The 23136-nt window shown below is 41.6% G+C and overlaps 1 protein-coding gene across 11 annotated transcripts in view; it reads left to right on the top strand.

The window, feature by feature from the left end:
• The window catches only part of eya1 (EYA transcriptional coactivator and phosphatase 1), an 87276-nt gene that overhangs the window by 47735 nt on the left and 16405 nt on the right, over nt 1-23136 (top strand). For 3 of the 11 annotated variants that reach the window (XM_074693638.1, XM_074693629.1, XM_074693630.1), the window contains 10 exons: nt 6586-6713; nt 7336-7401; nt 8702-8779; nt 10645-10711; nt 11090-11235; nt 12090-12227; nt 16549-16631; nt 17165-17351; nt 19064-19206; nt 19944-20027. In XM_074693638.1, the coding sequence (XP_074549739.1) occupies nt 6590-6713; nt 7336-7401; nt 8702-8779; nt 10645-10711; nt 11090-11235; nt 12090-12227; nt 16549-16631; nt 17165-17351; nt 19064-19206; nt 19944-20027 (1116 nt within the window). In that variant the 5' untranslated portion in view covers nt 6586-6589. Of the gene's footprint in view, nt 1-6585; nt 6714-7335; nt 7402-8655; nt 8780-10644; nt 10712-11089; nt 11236-12089; nt 12228-16548; nt 16632-17164; nt 17352-19063; nt 19207-19943; nt 20028-23136 lie in introns of those variants that run through there. The other 8 variants (XM_074693640.1, XM_074693633.1, XM_074693634.1 and 5 more) reach the window with 6 other exon arrangements.

Raw genomic sequence — 23136 nt, 5'->3', positions numbered from 1 at the left:
CTGGTTAAAAAGTAAATTTAAGAAAGAAAGATGATGCTATTTTAAGAAAGCTCAAAGTTACAAACTCAGCAAACCTACCATTTATTCTTTGGTTATTATACATTTTTAATTTCACGTTTAAAAAATCTACACTCTATTTTTTGTGCAATTACAGATCAGTTCATGAAAAAATGTAGAAAAATATTCACACTTTTAAAATAATAATATATTTTTTAAATTTGCAAATTTATCTTCCATATAAAAAATAAAAATCAGAAAAATGCTCTTGTCTGCCATTGGCCAGTAAATCCTCTTTGAAACATATGTGATCTACTTCTCCAGCTTGCCCTAGTTTACATTTTTGATCAGGCGAGGCAAACACACTGCTCCCTGCAGGAGTCCTCTTCTTCTTCTCTCTGGCAGAACAAACAACACCAACACAGTTAAAGCAGTTGACATCTAATGCCATCTGCTGAGGCCAGGAATGCTGCAGGGAGACCTGAGAGCCTCTCAGAGACAACAGGCCTGGACTCCCGGCCGTGCTGCGTCTCCGCTTCGCCAGCGTCCCGCGTGTAGCAAAGATGACTCAGCCGCTGTAATCAGCGTGCTCTCTAATTGAAGGATGTTCTGGTTTAATGTAGAGTGTGTGATCGCAGCCTTACATTGCAAGTCAGGGGATTATTACGTGTGTGTGTGTGTGTAAAGCACTTTTCATCTCTCTAAATGTCACTTTTTCCTCTTTGCTTTTTCATCCTGTGATTCCTGTAATTTCAGGAGCTGCTGCTCTTTTTAGCTGTGAAGTAAGGTGTATGTTTGTAGATGAAAGAGGAAATAAAAGGGTGAGCAGAGGCAGACTACTGGCAGAGTGGCCTCCGCTCAGTGTAGACAAACATGACAGTGTGTGTGACTGCCTGCTGCAGCCATTCACTCACACAATAACCTTATTTATCCAATTAACAGATAATGAGGCGGCTGATTTGTCTCTGTTTACTCTGTGTATTTGCTTTGCGCAGAGGGAGATCAGGGTCCCTTCGTGCATGTGTACTAGCAGTGTGTGTGTGTGTGTGTGTGTTAGAGCAGGAGTCGTCGGCGGTGGCGATGGCATTGTTTGCCTAAAGGCCTGATGTCTTTCTCTGGATGTATCTCGCTGGGGCCGAGCCCTCGTTGTCTTCTCTCAGAGAGGAGATTGAAAACGGTGAAAGACAGAGGGTTAATTGAAGGAGGAGGAAACGGGAGCGCGAGAGAGAGACAGAGGAAATAGGGGACGTCTTATTAAGGAGGGTGATTAGTGGACAGTGGTTGTTTACTAAATACTGTGGGCTTTTTATTTTGTTAACACATCACTGTTTGGTCCTTTAATATGAGGCTGTAAGAGCAGGAAATGAGCTTTAAAGGATTTCTGTTGATTGTAATAACAGATCCTCAATCAATAATCTCGTCTTGTGATTGTTTATTAATGACAGAATGTTTACCAGAGCAGGATAATCAGGAAACCTGAAGTCTAACCACAGATTTCATCAAAATTAATTGTTTTTAAAAAAAGATAGTTACTTTATTTCCTCATTCATTGGATTTTCTCTCCATCCTGAGGATATGATAATTTCACAAACACAGTAGATCACTTTCCCTAATTTGTTAGAATTAAAATAACATACCCTGAGCATTAAAGTGATAAAACCCTCAAGATTTGTCACCGCACTGACTTTCATCTTTGTGTGTAAAGCCCCTCCAGGGCTGCGGTGGTCACGGTGGTAGGCAGCTTGTGATAAAATGTGCACCTTAAATCTTGTTTGATGGCCCCTCAAAGGCGAGCCGGCCCTTCTGGAAATAATCTTGAGGGTTGAAGAGCACAGTATTAACAGATTTAATGTAGCTATTGAGAGAATTGCTGGAGCACCATGTCAGATTGAAGCAAATTGCACATCAGCAAACGGAACATCTGTTAATAATTGTGCTTTTAATTACAACACAATTATGAATACACTGCTAGTGATTATGTGTGAAGCTCTGCTTTGACAATTTGTCGCCGCAAGTTTCATTTCCAGAGTGGTACAGTGCCTCTGTTTGGATACAATTTTTTTTCCTTTCATCAATTTTCAGGATAAAAAAAAATAGAGAGTAATATTTCATATTATTTTTGCAGAAAAAATGGATTACACATGTTTTTTCTTAAACTTTCTACTGCTGTGTTTACATATTTAAACAAACATCTTTTTAGCCTTTAAAAACAGGAGTTTAAAAAAAAAGTCACCTTACAAAATGTCAGACCACCTTAATGCTGTTTTTGTCTTATCAATACAACATCAACTCTCCGAATAAAAAAACACAGAGCTGTTTAACGTTACGTTCGTTGGCAGCTGTCATTTTTTCAACCTCGTATCAGGACACAAGTGAAGTGTAGCATTTTGTAAACTGTTCCTAAATCTACTCACATCTGTGTCCAATTGTTGCCTGCATCTACATTCTTTGAGAGTGGATTTATTTTTCCTGGGCCACCATGTGGATTCAGCTGACCAGCTTAAGTGGGGATTAGTTGTTTTAAAGTTAGATTTTGATTAAAGCATTGTTTTCTAAAAAGCTGTAACTCGCAGCACATGGCTCAGATAGACTGTAAAATTTCAAAAGGCAGCAGGATGTGATCCTTATGACAGAGGGGAGGAGTGAAGGATGGTAAATAAATAAAGCACAAGAAGTTAATATTTTACAACATTAAAAAAATGCAAAGTTTGTCTGAATGGTAAAAAACACAGTATTTCAAAGGTGAAGAAGAGATTTGTGCTGGGTCAGACAGCCTGCATGCTGGGATGATCTATGCTAAAAGCTCGGCTGAGGCTTTATTTACTTTTGGAAACGCAGGTCTTGGAGTAAGTAAAGCGAAACAAGGGGCCAGCTAACAACCGTGCTGGAGACGTGTCGTGGCACTTCTCTGTCTCCTCGTCTCGATGACACTTGCAGCGTCTCATCTCGCTCTGCTTTGTTCCTGTTAGCTTCAAAGACTGTTCAGGTTGAACTAAGATGCACATCAAAGTTTCTGAATGCAGCTCCTTTTCTCCTTCAAACAATAAATATTTATCTGCTCAGCAGAAGAGGAAGAAAGGCTTGTTTTTGCTTTTTAAATCCCTGTCCCCCAAAGCTCTGTCTTTTTTTTTTTTTTACCTCCCCCCTTCACCTGGCTGGATTCACCTGCTGGCTATGGCTCACACACCAGCATGGAATGGCTGCATTGGCCTGCACTGCTGCACAGAGAAACCAACCACCACACACACATTATACCACATTAGTCCACCACAACACACTCTCTCCACAGCCCTCTGATCGCTGTTAATGTGCTGTGGCAGAGTGTGTTTCTCTTTCGTCTTTATGGCTTTTACCTCTGTGGACTTTCTTTTCCATTGATATTTTTTGTCTTTTTTTTTTTTCTTTTCGCATCACATCGCATCGCCCGCATATTTCAGCGTTGGGAAATGCCAGGAGGAGGCACTGCAGTTGTCCGCAGCTTAAAGTGAGAATGGTTTTTCATTTTGCAAAAGAAAGCAAAACATTAGAGGTTTGAAAGGAGTCAAAATATAAAGTTGGACTGGTATTCATGAAGGCTTTCCTTTGGTGTGAAGAGCAAAGCCTGCACAAAAAAAAAAAAAAAAACTTAAGACCATGCAGCTCAGGTTACCCTGGCTCATGTAAACAGTCAGCCATAAAAAAAAAATCATGCCAGGATTTTGAAAAAGAAAAAAAAATCATATTTTCCTCCTGTCCCTGACCAGTTGAATACCTTTGACCTCTTTAGGACCCTGTATCCCCACGGTGGGCCGGTGTCGGCTCTAATATAGTGTTATAGCCGCACATGTATATGGCTCTGCTTGATGTCCGCAGCGAGACGAGCAGAGCGGGAGAGGACAGCGAGATGTAACTGTCAGCTAACGGAGAGTAATAGAGGCATTCGCAGCGTCATAGGAAACATATGTGGCTCCATATGCTCTGCGTGTTCTTGTTTCCAGTCTCGTTCATTGTCTGAGATGCACCACTGATCTGGGGGCCTCTAAAGTGCCCCGCGTGCGCATGTGAGTGTGTGTGCGCATTTGCACCACTGATCTGGGGGCCTCTGAAGTGCCCTGTGCGTAAGTGTGTGTGCACCGTACAGACATGAGTTATGTGTTTAAGAACAGAATAAAAAAAAGAGACAGAAGCCACAGAGAAAGAAAGGAAGGAGTTATATGGTGTGTGTGTGTGTGAGTGTGTGTATTGTTCTCCACTTGTCTTTGTGTCCATGGTGAAGTGAGGAGTTGTGTGTTTCTGTGCCATGGCCCCAGGCTGGGGCAGGCCTGCGGGAAGCAGCCCTGACGGTCATTAGGAGCTGTCAGTGTGCTGGAGGGGGGAGTGCTGATAAATTTCAGATAGTGTCAATTGCAGATGAAAGATCTGCTGAAGATGCTGGGGGTGTCACGCTTGACTTGCCTCTACTCAACAAGTCCCATCTTCCCTTCCAGGAGCAGGCTACCTCAAGCAGCAAAGCGGGTAGCCTCCCCCCCTAAAACCCACTCACCCCTTCTGCCTACCTTCACCCCCACACCCCCTTCTCCAACCACCCACCCCTTCCTGCTTACCTTGGCTAAGCCTCTTTGCATGTTGATTGGGGGAGGGCTAATCCAGTTTGCAGCTGTCGTAGACCAATGATGAATCACCTTTCCGTCATTTGGCTGTGCTCCCCTTGCTCAGGGAGGAGGAGGAGGAGGGAGGACCTGGAGGAGGAAACAACAGCAGAGTAGTGGCCGCGGCTTGGAGAGAGGAGACAATGTGTGCCTCTGTTCCCTCTTTAGCCTTCTCTTCCCATTCTGCTCCAGAATAACAATAATGTTTTCTCAGACAAGCCTTTTTGTGTCATGGATGGCTCTGGACTGTGACATCGAGCTGCAGTAACAAGGAGTGACATTGTTTTCTGCTGGGGCAGGTGGAGGCAGAGGGCAGGGAGGTGGAGTGTGGTTTGGGAGGACTCTAAGCCCGGCTGGGTGCAGGTAAGAGCAGTGTTGAGCCGCTGCCAGCAGCATCAGAGACTTGTAGCACTCTGCAGGGCTTCAGAGATTTTACAAAGACACTCCAGAGTAACCGTGCAGGTTTTTTCAGGCCTCTCAGACTGTCTCTGTGAGCTAATGAGGAAAAAGTTTGGACAAATGAGTCGGAAGAGGATTAAATAGTGAGTGTAAATCTAGAAATAGGATTATGCATGATTCTTAACGTGTTCACTTGTGACATTTTTAGAGGAGAAGTAAATGAATATACTTCTGGGAAAAGAGAAATGAGTCAGGCTGACTTAACTTTTAGAACCATTGTTTTCAGTTTTACACATTTGTCTTTTATCTGAGCTTTTTGTGTTTGTAATGTAATGCTTTAAAATATATTTTCTTTCTGATAATAATTAAATTTGACTTAAACCACAACAAATAACTTAATCTTCCCAGCTATACTACAAAGTATCATAATATCATAACAGTGAAATAACATCTTAAATAGAGTAAATGCTTATCATAATTTAATCTTTTTATCTGATAATTCTGGTTTCTGTGTGCCATCTGATAGCACTCAGACTGCTCAGAGTTTCTTCAGACATTCATCTTTGTGGCCTCGTGTAAAAAGCTGATGTGTGTTGATAGCAGAGACACTCAAAGTCTGGAATATAATTGGAAATGACAGCATAATGTAGAAAACATTTTGTCCTAACTTCATTAACGCGCTGTGGCAAAGTGGCAGAGACAAATGGGGTCTGGAGTTTGTGGCTGTACTTTTTTTTAAAAATCACTCGTCTTTATTTTCTGCTGCTGTCTTTACTCGATCAAATCCTCCGAGCACGCAAACAAGAAGATAGAATAATGTTTTTAGTGGCGTGGTCTTTTGTATAAACACAGAAACAATTAAGGAGCTTGCCAGAGCAAACACATGCCTCATGAGCTTCTCATCTGCCCATCACTGAGGCATGGCTGTCGTAGAATCAGGCTGCACTTTTAACAGGCACATTAAGCATCGCCTCAAACCAGCAAACATCTGTTAACAGTCTTTGGATACCACACAGAATGATACCAACACTGCACAGCAAATACAGCAAATACAGCAGAGTGTGATTCTTGTAATGAGAGAATCAGAATCAGTCTCGTCATAATGTTTACTGTTTCTCAGCCTGTTTATTTGTGCATATTTATCAGAGTGTGTGTGTGTCAGTTTTCATTCCAGTGTGATGACAATTTTTATATAAATAATACATTATTTTATATTGAAAAATTAAAAAACAAAATAACTGACTTTTACATTTTTAATGTAAATTCAGTTTCTTTTTATAAATTCTATACCATTATAAATTTTATTTATTTATGTATTTACAGATAATGTATCTAAATCTGAATAACTGGTTTGTACATATCGTGTTCACTGCATTGTGAATCAGAACTGCATGTCTTCCGTGAAACCAGAGTGATATGTGTAATTTGATTTGGTGTGTGTGTGTGTGTGTGTGTGTGTGTGTGTGTGTGTGTGTGTGTGTGTGTGTGTGTGTGTGTGTGTGTGTGTGTGTGTGTGTGTGTGTGTGTGTATATGTGTATATGTGTGTGTGTTTCTCGTCAGGTCTATGGAAATGCAGGATCTAGCCAGTCCTCACAGCCGAGTAAGTGGAAGCAGTGAATCTCCTAATGGTCCCAACCTCGACAACTCGCACATCAATAACAATTCCATGACACCCAATGGCACTGAAGGTATGTGCGTGCAGTACTTGTCTGCTTTAGTTCTCACTATGTTGAACATGCTTCAGCATAATTTATAAAAAAGGAGTTAATTTTATTGATAGAGATGTGATGTAGTGTTGAGTATAGAATTTAAATCTGGAGTTAGTTGTGATGTTGGATTGTTTGCGCCTTTTTTGCAGCGGTACATCGACAGACAGTGTTTTATAGCTCACACAGTTCAGCTCCAGTTGTTGTTTTCCTCTGTCTTTTAGCTGTTTATTTAAGTAACCATGTAATTATTCAAAGCCCACAGTATGGAAATGACAGAGTTTTGCATAAGGTCTCTACTGTATGTAGTTATTTACTCAGGTGATTCACCTGTGCTTAGATCTGTGCCTTTGTTTAGTGAAGCACTCATACTCATGTGACAAACCAACAGAAGAGCTATTCCGTCACGTAATCTTCAGCTCTGTCTGTGTACAACTCAGGGTTTATGTTTTTAATGTGTGTGTGTGTGTGTGTGTGTGTGTGTGTGTGTGTGTGTGTGTGTGTGTGTGTGTGTGTGTGTGTGTGTGTGTGTGTGTTCTTGAGACGGAAAGCCCACTTGGTGCAGACTTTCATGTGTCCCTCTGCCACTCTCTGTCTCCTGTAGGTGATAGCATCACAATGCTTACCACTGCAGACTGGTTGTTAGGTTCTAACTCACAGTCTGCTGCAGGTTGGTCGACTTTTAGTGACACAATGAAAGGACAATATTTGTTGTAAGTTAGCCCATCCTTTAACCAGATTTACTCCAATTAGTAATTTTAAACCAAAGTCTTAAACAAGATGATTCATCATCTGCAAATTCCTAAAGCTGCCTCAACTATTGTGCCTTTCATTCAGCTCTTTGCTGTAGTTGTTGTGGTCTTCTGTTTGGAGCATGGTTTTACACACTCTGGATCTGACTCCATTGTTACTGAATAGTCAGATTGTGAACTTGCGTTCTGTGAATTCTTTTGTTTGTTTCTTTTTTCATTTGGACATCCCGTTTTGTTTCCTGAACACAGTGCTTATTTTGTGCTCTATGGCTTGTGTGTGCTAGTTGATGCATGTACCGAACCACTATTCTACATTCGTTTGTTGCTCGAAAGAATCGCCCCATTGTCAACATGTGTTTCTGCACTGAACAAGCATAGCTGAAACATGTAAAACATGACAGCAAGCAGCTTCTTCAGCCATGAGGGATTCCACTCTCTTGCCCGCATTGTCAATTTGTTTTGCCAAAAAAAGAAAGAAAAAAAAATCATCCAAGCTGGCCTGGAGAGAAATGGATTGATTTCAAAGATTTCTGAGCTGTCAGAAAGCTGTGAAATTGTCTTTATAGATGTATCGCTGAGCTGTATGATGGAGCCAAGGTCAAACAGCGTTCGCTACACTCTTAAAAAGATTTTATACACCATACATTTCCTTGACATTTCAATTGTACTTTTACCTCCCTGTGGAGCTCTTTTTTATAAGCGATTCATGCTACATTGAAGTACAGAAAAGACAGTAATTTATCATGACAGGCAAATTATTTAGTGAGACAGCGGTATTTTTGGATGAGTGGGAGGAACTGTCAAACTGAAGTTGAATTTTAAACTCAAGCAAACAAATCTTTTAAATGTAGAAAATAACTTTTTGAGAGTAGAATTCTTTTTACAGATTGAATAAAGAAAAAAGTGTTTTGTAGCATCTAAAAAAAGATTTGAACAAAATAAGAAATAAAATTTAAATAAGTCTGAATTGTTCAGATATATGTGACGTATAAGTAATAGAGTTACATTTTCTCGTTTTACTTCAAATTGAGAATTGTGTCTCATACCACCCTGTTTTTATTTTAGCTGAGTCACTTTTTGCTGTATTGTCAAAACATGATTTGTTGAATGTGAAAATCTAAAAGCCTGTGACAGAGAGACTTTAATCTGATTTATTTTCTGTTTTTTTCCAGACTTGATTCGGTGCTTTTGGTGACAATTTGGCTTCTTTGTTCGCAGTTAAAACCGAGCCAATGAGCAGCAGCGAAATTGCCACCTCAGTAGCAGACACCTCTCTAGACAGCTTCTCAGGATCAGGTGAGGCTGGAGGAGGGAGTACTGTTTGTGTGTGTGCGTGTGTGTGTGTGCCTGTGTGTGTGTCCAGTGATGTGTCTGGCTCCCTCTCTCACACACAGACACACAGCTGCAGAACTGATTAGTGAGAGATGAGCCTTCAGATGGGTGACCGATAAACCCAGGCCTCAGGAAGAGTCCCTGCAGCTAAAACACAGATATAGTTCACGTGTTTGTTTGTGTGTGTGTGTGTGTGTGTGGCTTTTACCTTACCTTTGTCAGCATATTTATGTGCTGTGCTTGCTTGCACACACTGTATCTGTGTGTGTGTGTGTGTTTTATCCCTGCTGGTTCCCATGCCACTGAAGACTGAATTATGACCTGTAATGCACTGAGCTTGTCTGTCCGGTGGAGTGACATGGCGTCCCAGTGGCCCTCACTCTCCACGGGCTGTTACCCTATCGCCCTGTCAGAGCCAGGATTTTCACACCCTGCTCTCAGCACGGGAACATCATACACACACACTCACACACACGCACACACAGGGGCACGGCTAAATGAAACCAGGAGCTCAGAGTATAATGAGCATTGTCAGAATTGCTAAAGAAATAATCTCTAATGTGATAATTTTTTAGCTTATTGCTTTTTCCACCCTCACTGGTGTCCGTGTCAATCTGCAGGACACTTTTATATTTTCTGTAAACATGTTTCAAAAGTACCACATCCAACCGTGCGTGGTATTATCTGGCTGCTAATTTACCCGTATTTCCTTAACTGTTTAACTAACTATTTGATACTTCAAGCCAGAAGCGAATAAATCACTGCCATGACTTTTGTCTTTGACAATATTAATGAAATTTAGTAATCTTACACCCCATATCCTCCTCGGGGAAACCCAAAGCTGCGTTCAGAAGAGCAGGTTTTGTCCGGCGGCAGGTGCTGCTGATGTGGGAAAAGTGTTCAATATTAATAACGTGTGTGAGGGGTTACAGCGTACAGTTACATGCAGTTAGCACTCCCCCGCAACCAAATCCCTTATTTTACATGTCACGACCAATTAGACAGATGTTTCAAGACTGCAACACTGCACGGCAGTCAAACGGAAGAAATGCAGCAGGAATTTACTCATTATTGCCTCGATTGCTTCGATTTTTGAGTGAATTTTTGTGAGAATTTTCAATTCTATTTGATTTAAGGAGTTATTTAAAATCTTATTTTACAAAAAAAATGCTTTAAATGATTAGTATTATTTTTCAGGATCCTTCAAAATAAACTAGTTTTCTATGCTCAGTTTTAAGTGGCTCAAACTTTATTTCTCTTCTTGCATGGACACAGTTTTGGAATTGAAACCCACATGTAACATTTACAACAGCTCTAATTTAAAAACTTATTTAAGAGTTTATTTGAGGTACACTTAGAATAAACAGACATATAGTTCCTCCTCCAGATTGAAATCAGCTGTACCTCTCTGTGTTATTAGTGGCTAAACTTTAACACATGAACAGCGCCGTGGAACCGCAGAGTTGTACACTTAATGAAGGAGTGATTATGCAGTAGTACTCATTACCTGCAATCAGTGATGTCACTTCCAATGTGGTTGTGGCTTAAAAGGCTGGAGGCAGCTTTACACCAGCGGTTGTCATAGCAGCGAGGACATATCTCAGAGATACACAGGTCAGCAGAAAGACCTGATGTTCTTACCTGATTATTTGACTTCATTATTACTCTCCGGGTTTCAACCTTAAATAAGGTTAGCGAAATAAATAGAGTAATGCAATGTAATTACTATTTCCTTGGAATCCAGAAGTTCTATTGGCTTAGGATAATATTTACCTTATTTCTTAATGTTTAAATATGTGCTTGCCTCTTTTCTTTTCAACTCTCCTCAGCTATTGGAACCAGTGGCTTCAGCCCAAGACAAACTCACCAGTTCTCTCCGCAGATTTACCCTTCCAAGTAAGGCTTCTTTTATTTTTCTTTTAAAAATAAGCAGCATCCAACTTCATTTGGATCTTTAATTAGATCCTTCTGCTAGATCGGGGGTTTTCGAGCAGCTTTGTTTGCCAGGATGTCTGCAGCTTGCGCACTCTTAAATCTGTTGTAATTATTATCTTGCGAAAATTTCCTTCGCCATTTATTGTTCTTTCACTGTGTGTACGAGCTGTGCGATGCTATCTGCCTCACAGCTTGGCTGTGTGTTTGAAATGAAGTAGCACAATCACAAGGAATTTGTCAGTTAGCAGAGTTTGTGTTATGGTTGTAGGGTACAACGTTGTCCCCTTTCTTCCTGCCTTCCCCTCTCACTTTGTGTCTTTTGTTTCTTTTCTCAAATAGCAGAACATATCCGCATATTCTTCCTACCCCTTCATCCCAAAATATGGCTGCGTACGGGCAGACGCAGTACACCACAGGAATGCAGCAGGCCGCAGCTTATGCTAGCTACCCCCAGCCTGGCCAGCCCTATGGCATCCCGGCCTATGGTAAGATTTCTCCAAGACACACCTTAAGCTTTTCCTTCCTCGCTTCAAAATGCACGTCATCTATTAATGCTCTTTGTATCGTATGCATGCAAAGGAGGAGTAAATGACAACTAAATGTATTCCCTTTTTTTTGGCCTGGACAAAACCTTTCTCAAAACAAACTAAGTTCCCAAAATTCTTCCGTTAAATCAGAGCTAACTCCGAAGCAGAGTTGATGTTTGGAGCTTGCACATTCTCCTTCAATGCAATAAAACAGAATTTGCTTGTCAAGCTGTTCAGAAAGATCCAAAAGATTAGAGATAAAAATCAGAAAACAAAACCTGCTTTCCTCTGGCATCGCTAGAGAAAGCAGCGAGGACATGGCTCACAGAAGGCTTTATTTGTCCAAAGTCTTTGGAGTGTTTTGACCCCAAAAGACTCTCCAATATGTGGAGGAATTTACTCTGTTTATTTGAATGGAGTGCTGCAACCTACTGCTGCATAGAGGCTGCATCGTGACTGATTTAGTGTAAGCAACGGCAACTTTAACTCACAAACACAAGCAGAAGGTTTTATTACTTGTGCAACTTTTTAAGGATGACCTATTTTGGATGGTAATAACAATAATAACACAAATGGCAGGATTAAATCAACAATCATGGCTCCAGCAGGCGTTTTGGATTTACAGCCAAGTGAAATCTCCACAGTGAGATAAAAGTATTCTGCAGTAGCAAAATCTTTGATCAGATAATCAGCTCTCGTGCTTTGTGATTAGCTTGTTGTGCTAACAGACAGAAGCAGTGTGCAGTGTAATTTAAACCTGTGTTGACTGTTGTCTGTGCATCAAACCGATCTGGTGTCACTAACTGATTTAGGTCCATTGTGGGCAGGCATAAAGACGGAGGGGGGTCTGAGTCAGTCCCAATCCCCGGGACAGACGGGCTTCCTCAGCTACAGCTCTGGCTTCACCACGCCGCAGACGGGACAGGCCCCCTACAGTTACCAGATGCAGGGTGAGGACGACTTGAACTTTTTTTTGTATCTTTACAAAGAAGTTTAATCTGCAGTGTGGGATGCCTTCACTGTCTTTTTAAGATGGATGCATGCCATATTTTAAAGCAGCAGAAGCAGAACAGCTGAAATGGTTGACATTGTGTGAGGTTTACAAAACCACTAAGCAGATTTTGATCTACCAACAGTCTAAAAAAATGACAGGGAATGGATGCCACTATGTTTTTTCCTGTTTTGCTCTCTGCATTATCTATTTCTGTTCTTAAAACCTCAAGTACTCATCTTTTTTTGGTCTCCTTTTCTCTGTTTTTGTATCACTTTGTCAGTTTTTCTGCCAAGTGCTCTCTTTTCTTAGCCCACCCAAATAAGGTTTCTTAGACTCTTTAAAAAAAAAACACAAAAGGAAGAGGGTTTCTGTCCCTGATTTAATAGCACTCAGACCTCGACTGACTCACAGCATGGCCCTCTCTCTCACCCCTGAAGATGGCTGCATCCTGGCAGTCGTTTTGTGTAGCCACAACGGCTGCCTCTTTCTCCTCTCCTCTTAAAAGAATCAACACAGATGGAAAAATGGCAGCACTTAGAAGGCACCAGCCATGTCGCTCCCCACTCCCCAGTCTTTGTTTTTCTCTCCCTGTGATCATATTTGTATTTGTTTAAGAGCTGAGACCAAAGAGATTTATGGCCTTGGAAACGATAAAGATGAGTTGTTGCACCCTGCACTCCCCCTTTTCTCCTCCCACTTCCCCGTACTTTTAACTCAAGGGCCTTCTGCTCTGTGATGTTTCTATTACTTTCTATTTGTATCAGTTTAAACCTCGATCCCCTCTGCACGAGAGTGGCAGCACAGGCCAACGTTTACCAAAGTCTTCCTGTTCTCCTCTGCAGTGTCTAATGTGTGACAGTCGTAACATCTCCGCATGTTGCTGAAAAGCCTCCACAGCATCTCACAATAAATAATGCCAGCTCAGCAGCAGATGTGGCGTGGGGAAGCCTCTTTTCCACGCCTCTTAGGCAAATACTGTCAGCCACAGCCGGAGTTTTGCAGCGTGCAGTCGATGCACTTGAAAAGGGAGAGGCAGAGACAGAGCGAGACAGGGAGAGGAGAAGAAGAGGGAACAAGAGAGGGAGCATGTGCGGCAGAATGCAGAAGCTGCTATCCTGCTCTTAGTGGTTTAACTCACGATGACAGTATTATGTGCCCATTCATCTTCCAAGTATTATGCTGTTGCTCCGTCTCTTTCTAGCCCTCCATCTCTCTGCATCTCTCCCTCACGCTCCTACTATCTGTGTCCATCCTGAGCCCCATGTAGCTTTAAGTGTGTTAGTAATTGACAGCTTTGTCAGATGACAGATTGACCACTATTCTGGCCTTGAGTTTTTCTGACTGTGGCTCTGGCCCTTTGCCACACCATCATCATTACTCTCTCTGGCCTATTGATCTGCCTGTGAGGCCTCAGGCCTGGGTGTCCCTACCAAAGACCCTTTTTTTTTTGCACACATCTGATACTCCCCCTCGCCATCCGTGTCCCTGCCACCAGCCTGTGGCCAGCTGTCAGAGCAGAGGACGATTAGATTAATGTTTTTGCAGCTTGCTTTTGTTCTTGATGCCATGGAGCTAAAATCACGACGGCATATTTGTGTGAAGTCCCTTGAGTCAGTTTATGGATTTTTTTTAGAAAAAAAGTATAAAACATTAGAGGTGTGTGAAGTTGAGGAGATATTTTCTGATAGTTGGGCCGAGCAGATGCTTATTAGGTGAATAATTGGATTCCAGTGTTCTGTCTCAGTGCGAGCTGAGGAAGCTGAAGCCTCTGTCGTCTTTTTTAAAAGGAGAGCCCATCTGGACCTGATAGCCTATTCCCAAGTGGGGCATACAAACTTCTGCTACAAATATTGTGCACTGATGATAGACATAGCCCATGGCAAGGGGACTGATCAAGCAGAGCAAATGGACTTCCAATTGTGGAGCCAGAAGGCAGGAGGGAAGGAGCAGGAGGAGGGGAGGAGGGATGATGTCTGCTCTTGAGTGAGTGAACTAACTGGAGCAAGGACAGGGGGAGGGAGAGAAAACATGCCCCCTGGGGAACCACAAGACCCCCGCCTCCCAGAATATAACCCGCACCACCACTCCCAACAGCATGGGCTCATTCTCGCCTGGCTTGCAGGGGTCCCCTCGGCTTTTATGTGGCTCCTTGTTCTCCCCAGCAGTAACCCTCCAACCCTGCCAGTGGGAGCTTTTACGACTTTTTGAACTGTGCATTAGGCTAATTTGTTGTCCTTCGCAGCCTCACTCCTCCTGGTATCTGTCTTATTGTTCTCCAAGACTTTCACTTGATGTTGAACTTTCTGCAGAGAACAGAAAGTTTTAAAACTTCCCCTAAAGGCCTTGAAATATCAAACGAAATCTACAAAGACAGAAAGAGCAGTTATGATGAAATAACTTGTAGAGGCATGGATGGAGAACAAGGTAAAAATCTGCTGTGTGTGTCAATGCTGGAAGCAGAGGGTGAGAAACTGCACAAATAATTAAAGGGCTTTGGAAACTTTAGGAGTTTGGAGGTGTTTGTTTCTCTTCTTTAGCCACAGTGCTGGGTACAGCGTATCTGACAAGGCTCAACAATACATCTCTTTTTTTTTAATGTTGTTTTCTGATACGGTACCCTTCATGTTCCCCCTCCCCTGAGTTCCCTGCTCTGAAAGCTGCTTCACGTTTGTCACGGTGTGGGAGGGCCCTCCTGATGGGGCCAATGACCACAGGATGAAAGGAGCTCCCTTTGTTTGTCTTTAGGAACAAAGGTGTAATTACGCCCCCATTTAGAAACAGTAAATTCATCTCCCCCTTCGTTTTCACTGAAGCTCGGGATGATTTTTGGCTTTTGGAGGGACACTGAGGTGATGAGTGATACAACTCCTCAAAGTATCAAAAGCTTTACAGCTGTCACAGTTTATTATGTTACATTGTTGCATGTTTAATAATGAGCACGGATGAAAACAGTCTTTAAAAATGATCAAAAAATAAAGGGGGTCAGTCACTTTATACATGTCATATGTCACATTGATGCACTCCACTACTTTTTAAAACTCTTTTCAGACCCACAAAGTTAAAATACTCTTTATTTAACCAAAGAAGTGACTGCAGCCTTTAAAGTGTACATTTAAAAAAGCAACCTGCTGTTTTTGAAAAGGTATGTAGGATGCTTTTTTTCCAGCTTTGGGTCTTTAATATTTAGATTTCATCAGTAAGATACAACACTTTTCATTTTGATTAACATTAACCCCTTGATGCCTATGTACACTACTTTTGAATTCATTGTTAGATTTTGAATTTACAATGCAATTAATTATGATTAATCAGGGAAATTATGCGATTAATTACAATTAAAAGTTTTAATCATTGCCCAGCCCTACTTTGAATATAATATAACTTATTTCTAACTGTTTTGTGTCTCCATATAATTTAACATATGCACATAATAATGCAAAAAAAAAACACATGAAAACGATCTATTTTTTCAATTGTTAATTAATTCAGGCAGTAAGGAGTTAACAAAATATCAAAGTTTCTGCATCCACTTTTATTTTTCTAGTCAGTCATGCAGTGATAATAAAATCCATAAAACCCTGATGCTACTGATTCTCCTCCTGCTCTCTCTTCTCCTCTGTGATCTCCTTGAAGCTGCTCCTCAGCCCGACATGATGGTACAGGTGGATGTTTTGCTAAAGACTGAGAGAGGAGCCGTGTCCTCGGGGCCCACCACTGCTATAGCTCATGTCATGTATATTATTAAGTCATTAGATGCTATCAACCCCTTTGAATGATTTAATTACCCAGGAGGGCCTTACTTTGAGCAAGTGAAAGAGACACATACATATTCATTGGTGCTGGGTCTTGGCTGCAAACCCTCCCACGTGAACCATCTCTGTCGCACCACACTGCCCGTGCACACCCCTGTTTCTTCCCCCCTACACCCCCCAGTAGCTCACACACAACAGTCTCTTGTCTTCCTCACATTGTGCGGGCTTGGGCGACTTTTAGAGGCAGGTTCTGTCCACCCCTCGTCCTCCTCTGCCCCCCTCTGTCATTCATCAGGCCTGATCCAATCAATGATAAGGGAGGAAGAGGAGAGAGATAAGGCCACTGTGGGAGCACTCCCTCAGGCCTCTCTCTTCAACAAATAGTTGTTTCACAAAGAACTAACTTTTTCTCCTCTGAACAATGTCCCATTTTACCTCTGCTCCTGCTCCACCATATCTAATGATTTTTTTGTATGTAAAAATCTGCATGTGTAACTCAGAGCATCTATTGTTTCTCCCTTCAAGGAAGTACTTTTACAACAACGTCAGGATTGTACACAGGAAACAACTCCCTGACAAACTCAACCGGCTTTAACAGTGCACAACAGGTATCTGTACACTAACTCTGCTCCCTCCTCTTTCTGCTCTCTGCTATCAGTATGAAGCTATCAGTTTATATAAGTTTGAATTGCAGGCTTCTTTCCAAGCTGGAGATCTTTATGAAACATGCATACCCAATATGTTACATTTCATCCGTGACATATTCAAACATAAATCACTCCGGATGTCAAAAGCTTTGTACGCAGGATTAACTACTGTGCCTCCTCCAACACAAATGTCTTATGCCACAGAGGAATAAGAGAAAAAAACAAGACAGATCACTGTCCAGATGTAGGACAGAACAGACATGTGTTTGCATTTATGTTTTGGAATCTGGGCTGTAAAGTAGCAACACTGGTGCAGGGCATATCTCACGTTACTCTGCCAAGCCTCTTTCTTCTCCCCCTCAGCTCTGTGAGCGTTTGACCCTTTTTAAATCCTCCTTTTTCATCCAAATCTTCTTTTGCACAACACATTTCTTTATCTCTCATCTCTCTCTTCATCCTTCTTTCTTTTATACCATTTCCATCTCTCTCTACAGGACTACCCCAGTTACCCAGCCTTCGGTCAGGGGCAGTACGCTCAGTATTACAACAGCTCACCCTACACTTCACCCTACATGACAAGTAACAACACCAGCCCCAGCACGCCCTCCACCACCACTACCTACACCCTCCAGGAGCCACCCGTCGCGATCACTAGCCAAGCGCTCACAGAGAACCCTGCAGGTAGGACACAAACCTCAGGCAGTGGGATGTCTTGTGAAACTTGAATAAGAGGTTTGATCCTGCTGTGAGCAAAGGAAAAATACACTGACTTAACACTGCTCCTGATATGAAAGCATGAGCTGAAAACTGAAAGTATTTATCTCTACAGGCCCAGATTTAAAAACGTGCCGTCATGTGAAAAAAAGTAGAAGATAAAAACTGGGATCAGATTCACAAATGATTGTGATTGTATGAGACATTAATGCATCATCTGGCAATCCAGAGAAGATTCTATCTTAAAGAGTTTGTCCAATTTTATCAACCATCTCTCAAGACACCAAACTTTAACAAATGCAATTATATACTTTGTTTTCAATTATAGATAAAACATCTGTTCTGTTTGTAGTTGGAATCTGCTCTTAAACATCATTTGTGAAAGCCATACGTTCACAAGAAAGTGGTGAAATATTCCTCCACTTGTTCCATTTCTTAGCTAAGGTTTCTTTATTTTAGTCTTAAGAGGAAAGTTATCTTTTTTCTCTTAAAGGATTTTTCTTACAGTTTCCATTCAATCCTCTCAGGTTTATACCATCCCGTCTTTTTATAACAGAGGAATTCACATCATTTGGGGTTCAAGAGCACACAATCTTTCCCGTACTTTAAGACTTTTTTCACCCACAGCGGTTAAATTTTTGGATTGTATTCACTGTATCATTCTCTATATGTAATTTTTTTTGCTCTGACCTGTTCGCTCTCATGACCTCTAAAAATGTCTTTAAACCTGCATCCTCTGTCAGGTCCAAGGTTTTAATAGTTAACTAAAACGAAACTAAAAAGGAAAACTAAAATTTAATATACATTGCAGTTAACTCAAACTAATAAAAACTAGAAAAGAAAACAAAAACGATAAGTAAACTAAAACTGTATCTTGTGTTCACAAAACTAACTGAAACAAACAAAAATTAAAGACAAAATTTCCTAAGCTATAGTTTTTGACAATATTAATAGCCTTTAGTATTTAAATTAATCCGACACATTTTCCCAACCAATTTTACATTTTATTTTACATTTTACAGACAGTTTTTGGCAGTTGTCAGTGCTGTACGGCACCATCATAGCGACGTACTGGGACGTGCTTGTTTACTGCACTGACTGGCTGTGCGCTGTGCTGCGACAAAACGTAGAATAGCAATGAATCAGAGCATCTGTAATAATTTAATTTCATGTGAGTCTGACTTTATTGTTACAGAGTCCAAGTTTCTAATTATTAAAGCTCATATGATATTGTTTTATGTAATTTATGTTTATATTTTTGTATTAAGTTTATATTTTTTCCTGTGTTTAAGGCAGCAGCCAACAGTTCAGTATCAGCATTGACTGAGCAGTGAGCACAATGTTGGACTGGAAAATAAACTGTATTACAAAATATTTACTTTAACCTTTTTGAATCCTGCACCTGGTTAATAAGGTACGAAAAACTAAAACTAAACTAAAACTAAGCCTTGTTTCAAAAATTAAAACTAAATAAAAACTGGAATGCCCGCTCCAAAACTAATTAAAACTAAACAGTAATGGAAAAAAAATGTCAAAACTAACTAATACTAATCTATAATGGCAAATCCAAAACTATTTTAACCTTGGTCAGGTCAAATGGTCATTCAGACTCCTTTTTAAAAGCAGTTAATAGTAAATCTTTAATACTCTCTTTTTTATACTTCTTTCCCTCCTTCCAGCGGAGTACAGTACCATCCACAGTCCATCAACCCCCATTAAAGATTCAGATTCAGATCGATTGCGTCGGGCCTCGGATGGAAAGTCACGTGGCCGGGGAAGAAGGAACAACAACCCATCACCGCCGCCTGACTCCGACCTTGAGGTAGGGTGAGCCCGCTACCTTGGCGACAGACGGCCTCGCCCTGTCTGAGGCCTGCGAACACTAATCCACTCACTATATGGCTGCCACACTGGCTTTAACACTTGATGGGCATTAATTCTTAAATATTTGATTCCGCAGCTATAAATGCATAATTGATGATTTGTGGAATATATGACTCCACTAAACTTATGTAAAGATCTCACGTATACCTCGTGAATTAACAATAAGCCTTGAGATGAAGTGAGTCATCACTGAGGTGAATAATATATATATTCTAGTCATCAAATACTGGACACTAGCTGTGACTAACAATGGCAGCGTGGCACCATGAGGCCATAAAACTCTTTGATAGTGACCATGTGTCAGGATAATCTCTGGGTAATTCACAGGGCTCTTCATTAATACCATATGAATTTGAACAAGGTTAATAGCACCCATTATAGCCCTGACATCATAGCATGTTAACATATCGAGTTAATTAGTTTGTCACTATTGATTACTCTAATGTAAAGGGCAGGAGATGGAAAGCGTGCGGTGGGGTGATGGGAGGAGTGTTGCGGTGACCAAACCAAGCAAATGGATCCTGGTCCCAGTGGCACACAAATACACGCTCCTGGCCTATTGACCAGGAGGATCACCTTGCAGCCCTACAGAGTGCCCCATTGATTTTCACCTCTTTTTTTCTCCCTGTTTTTCTTTGTTTCTTTCCCCCTCCCTTCACCCCCTCATCCCTGCAGCGAGTTTTCATCTGGGACCTGGATGAAACAATCATCGTTTTCCATTCCTTGCTTACGGGTTCCTATGCCAACAGATATGGACGGGTGAGTGACATCAGACTGTGGCAGTAGTGGTGTACTTTATCAGCAAAACACATAAATATTAAAATGAGTGTTTTTTTAAAAAAAGGGTCAGAAAATGGGGGAAATGGTATCGAGTGGAGGATAGATTTCACTTCATTTTGAGTCCACAGTGAGAAGATTGAGCAGAACTCAATGTACAGATAATTGTTTCTTTTTTTAATAGGTCCAATGAGGCTTGGCAAGTATTTGAGCTCTCTTTGCAGCTGTTGGAGCTATGCACGGCCGGACGGGGCTCGGCTGCAGGGGCTCACAACAGTTGCACTGTGGATGTCTATTGACACATCTTAAGTGTTCCTTTCTCCTTCAGAAATGCCACATTGTTAGTTTAATTAAGTGCTTCTCAATCCATCCTTTTCAGGCCGCTGCCTCCCCAGAGACCAAGCCCACATGTAGTCTAGTCAAAACTCAAACCAGAGCTCAAACTTTCCCTCAAACCTGCTTTAATAAGAGTTCATTTAAAGTCTATTACATATGTATGCACAAATAAACACACAAACATATGTTATTAGCACACAGGCAGGTCATTTTCCCTCCCATGTCACTGTGTGTGCTCATAAAAAGACGAGTTTACTTTTCTAGGCTTTGCTATTTGTTGTCCCATGTAAATTGCCTCTCTAAATTTAAACTTTCAAAGCAAACAATTTGGGAAATAAGGCAGAATCCTATTCTCATGGTTTGGTTGGGGTCATAGGTTTCTATATAGCCTTCAAAGTGCTGCTTCCGCTAATATTTTCCCATTTAGGTTGAGTACACATGAGGGGAAAAAAATCATAAATACACAACTTTGAAGGAGATGGGTGACTCTTTTTTTTATTTTATTGTGTTCAAGACTAGCTTTTTTCCAATCACCAGTTGTTTTGGCTCTGAGGTGTCTGAGTTTGAAGTCAGAAATGACATATTGCTCCTCATATGTCGGATAGCTTAGCGTCTGCAGCCGCTGCTCTTTGCCTTTGTTCTGGTATGAAGGGGTGTTTGATGGGGGCAGTGTTTTGTTTTTGGGGTGAAAGAGGGCTGCCCCGCGACCCTCCACTGTTTATTTACTTTATTCTGGGCCCTGCATGCTGGGTAAAGAGAGAGCTGAGGCTTAGGGAGCTGTGGCCGAGTGATGAGGGACTCTCCAACCACACACACACACACAGAGAGAGTCCCCAGTGTGCTCCTCTGGAACAGGAAACGCTCCTGACTCCATAAGGGCCCGCTCCATCAGAGCTCATATAGGACGTAACAGCCGCTAGAGCCTCCCTCATTCTCTCTTTTCTCCTTTGTTCTCTTTTTCTTCCTCTCTGCCTTTTTTAGTCAACTTTTTAAACAAAGTTCCTCTTCCTCCCATGCTCCAACCTGCTGACAGTATTACATTTTTAAAGGGAAGCCATGCTAAGGCAGAGTAACCACAAAGCACGTTATCAGAATCACAGATCTTCAGTAAAGAAAGTGAGGACACAAACCTCCTCACAACAACCCCCTTCCTCCCTTCTCTCCTTCTTTCTCTCTCCTCCTATCTGTCATTTATGTCAGCTCCATCCCTGAGACACAGATAAAAAAATCAAAACATACTTTTCCCTTCTCACAGCTCTAAACTGTCTATAAATAGATGTGTATCCGAGAGTGTTAGCATCCACACTTTCCCTCCCTCACCCTGACCTCCCACCTACTCCCCTTTTTTTCTCACACACACAAACACACTGCTGCTCTTATCAGCTCTTTTAATTGGCATCAAGGCAGCTCACCCCCATAAAGCTGATGGCTGAGGCCAGCTGTGCTGCCATTGGGCTGCCCAGAGCTCGAGCTTAAAATGGGTGGGGATGGGGGGGTGTTGTTATTGGTGAGGGGGTTCAGGAGGAGGAGGAGGAGGGAGGACTTGGCGCCCCTGTGGATGGCACTGACATCTCAGAACAGGTGGTGCTGCAGCAGTGACAGCAGCAGCACTTTGGCCTTCTGGCCTGCTTGTATTCTTAACTCCCTCACTGACTGATTGTTTAGATTTAATTGGAAAGGATTCACTTGCACCGGAGAAGAGTGCCCTTTCCCACCGAACTGAGCCAGAGTGCTAAATCACAGAGCAGCGGCAGAGGTTAGAGAGCGGGAGGTGGCGTTCTGCTGATGTGGGAGGCTAATTATTTTTGATGAGTTCTGGCTGAAAGATTGATTCAAACTGGGAGGTTAAGAGGAAGGAGCGAGCTGCGAGAAGTGGGGATTGAGCTCTACTTGTGTGGTTTGTCCTCCTGTCATTTTAGTGAAAACATAAGCATTGTGGGGTGTGACAGCTAATCAGGAGAAAGCTCAGGTGTGTCCTCGGGTGGTTTAAGTTTGTAATCCCTGCTTCTGGTGCTGCTTGAGCCGTCTTTAAGGCAGTCTTAACCAGCTGCACGAAATCCACCCGTAAACTAGGATTGTCAATCTTCATCCTCTGCTGAGAGGAGCCAATCATAGCAAGATAAAACAAGTTCAAACTAAGAGTAAAACAGGAATCAAAGCAAGTTTAACTTTACAGTTTTTACACTTTAAAGATGTTTTTAAAGCTGAAAACTAATTTTCATCATCAGCACTCACAGATAGGAAAATATGGGGGATGAATACAGATAATTGATAAAAATACTTACTCAACAGTAATGTGTTTGTAAAAATCCCTTTTGCATTTTTGATATTTTTTAAAGGTGAAATAACCCACATTGTCACAGATTCATTAACTATTTACAGTCTTCTTCTCTCTTCTTTGGTGTTATCTTACAGACAGAGCAATATAACCACCATTACAGCACGTGTCACATTACTGACACACACACACACACAATTTGAGCTAAGTTTCAGAGAAGCAGATAGAGGAAGTTCAAAGTTATTTAACACTTAAAACAAAACACACAAGTCTGTTTTTCCAAAGGGAAAAGTCTGCAATCACATGATGCATCAGCACAAGTATGCAGAGAGGGGGCTATTTACGATGAGACTGTGACCCCGACTCTTCTGCATCGACCACCCCTCCTGAGAAGAGACATGCTTTTACTGCATTCATTCAAGTCTGTGGCATTTCTGATGACTATTCTGGTCCCTGTCGGAGGGTCGTAAACAGAGG

This window comes from Halichoeres trimaculatus, unplaced genomic scaffold, assembly GCF_033239565.1.
Source record: "Halichoeres trimaculatus isolate MK-OKI-2021-1 unplaced genomic scaffold, fHalTri1.1 fHalTri1_scaffold_18, whole genome shotgun sequence".
Lineage (NCBI taxonomy): Eukaryota > Metazoa > Chordata > Actinopteri > Labriformes > Labridae > Halichoeres > Halichoeres trimaculatus.
This window is presented reverse-complemented; position numbering and strand designations above follow the sequence as displayed.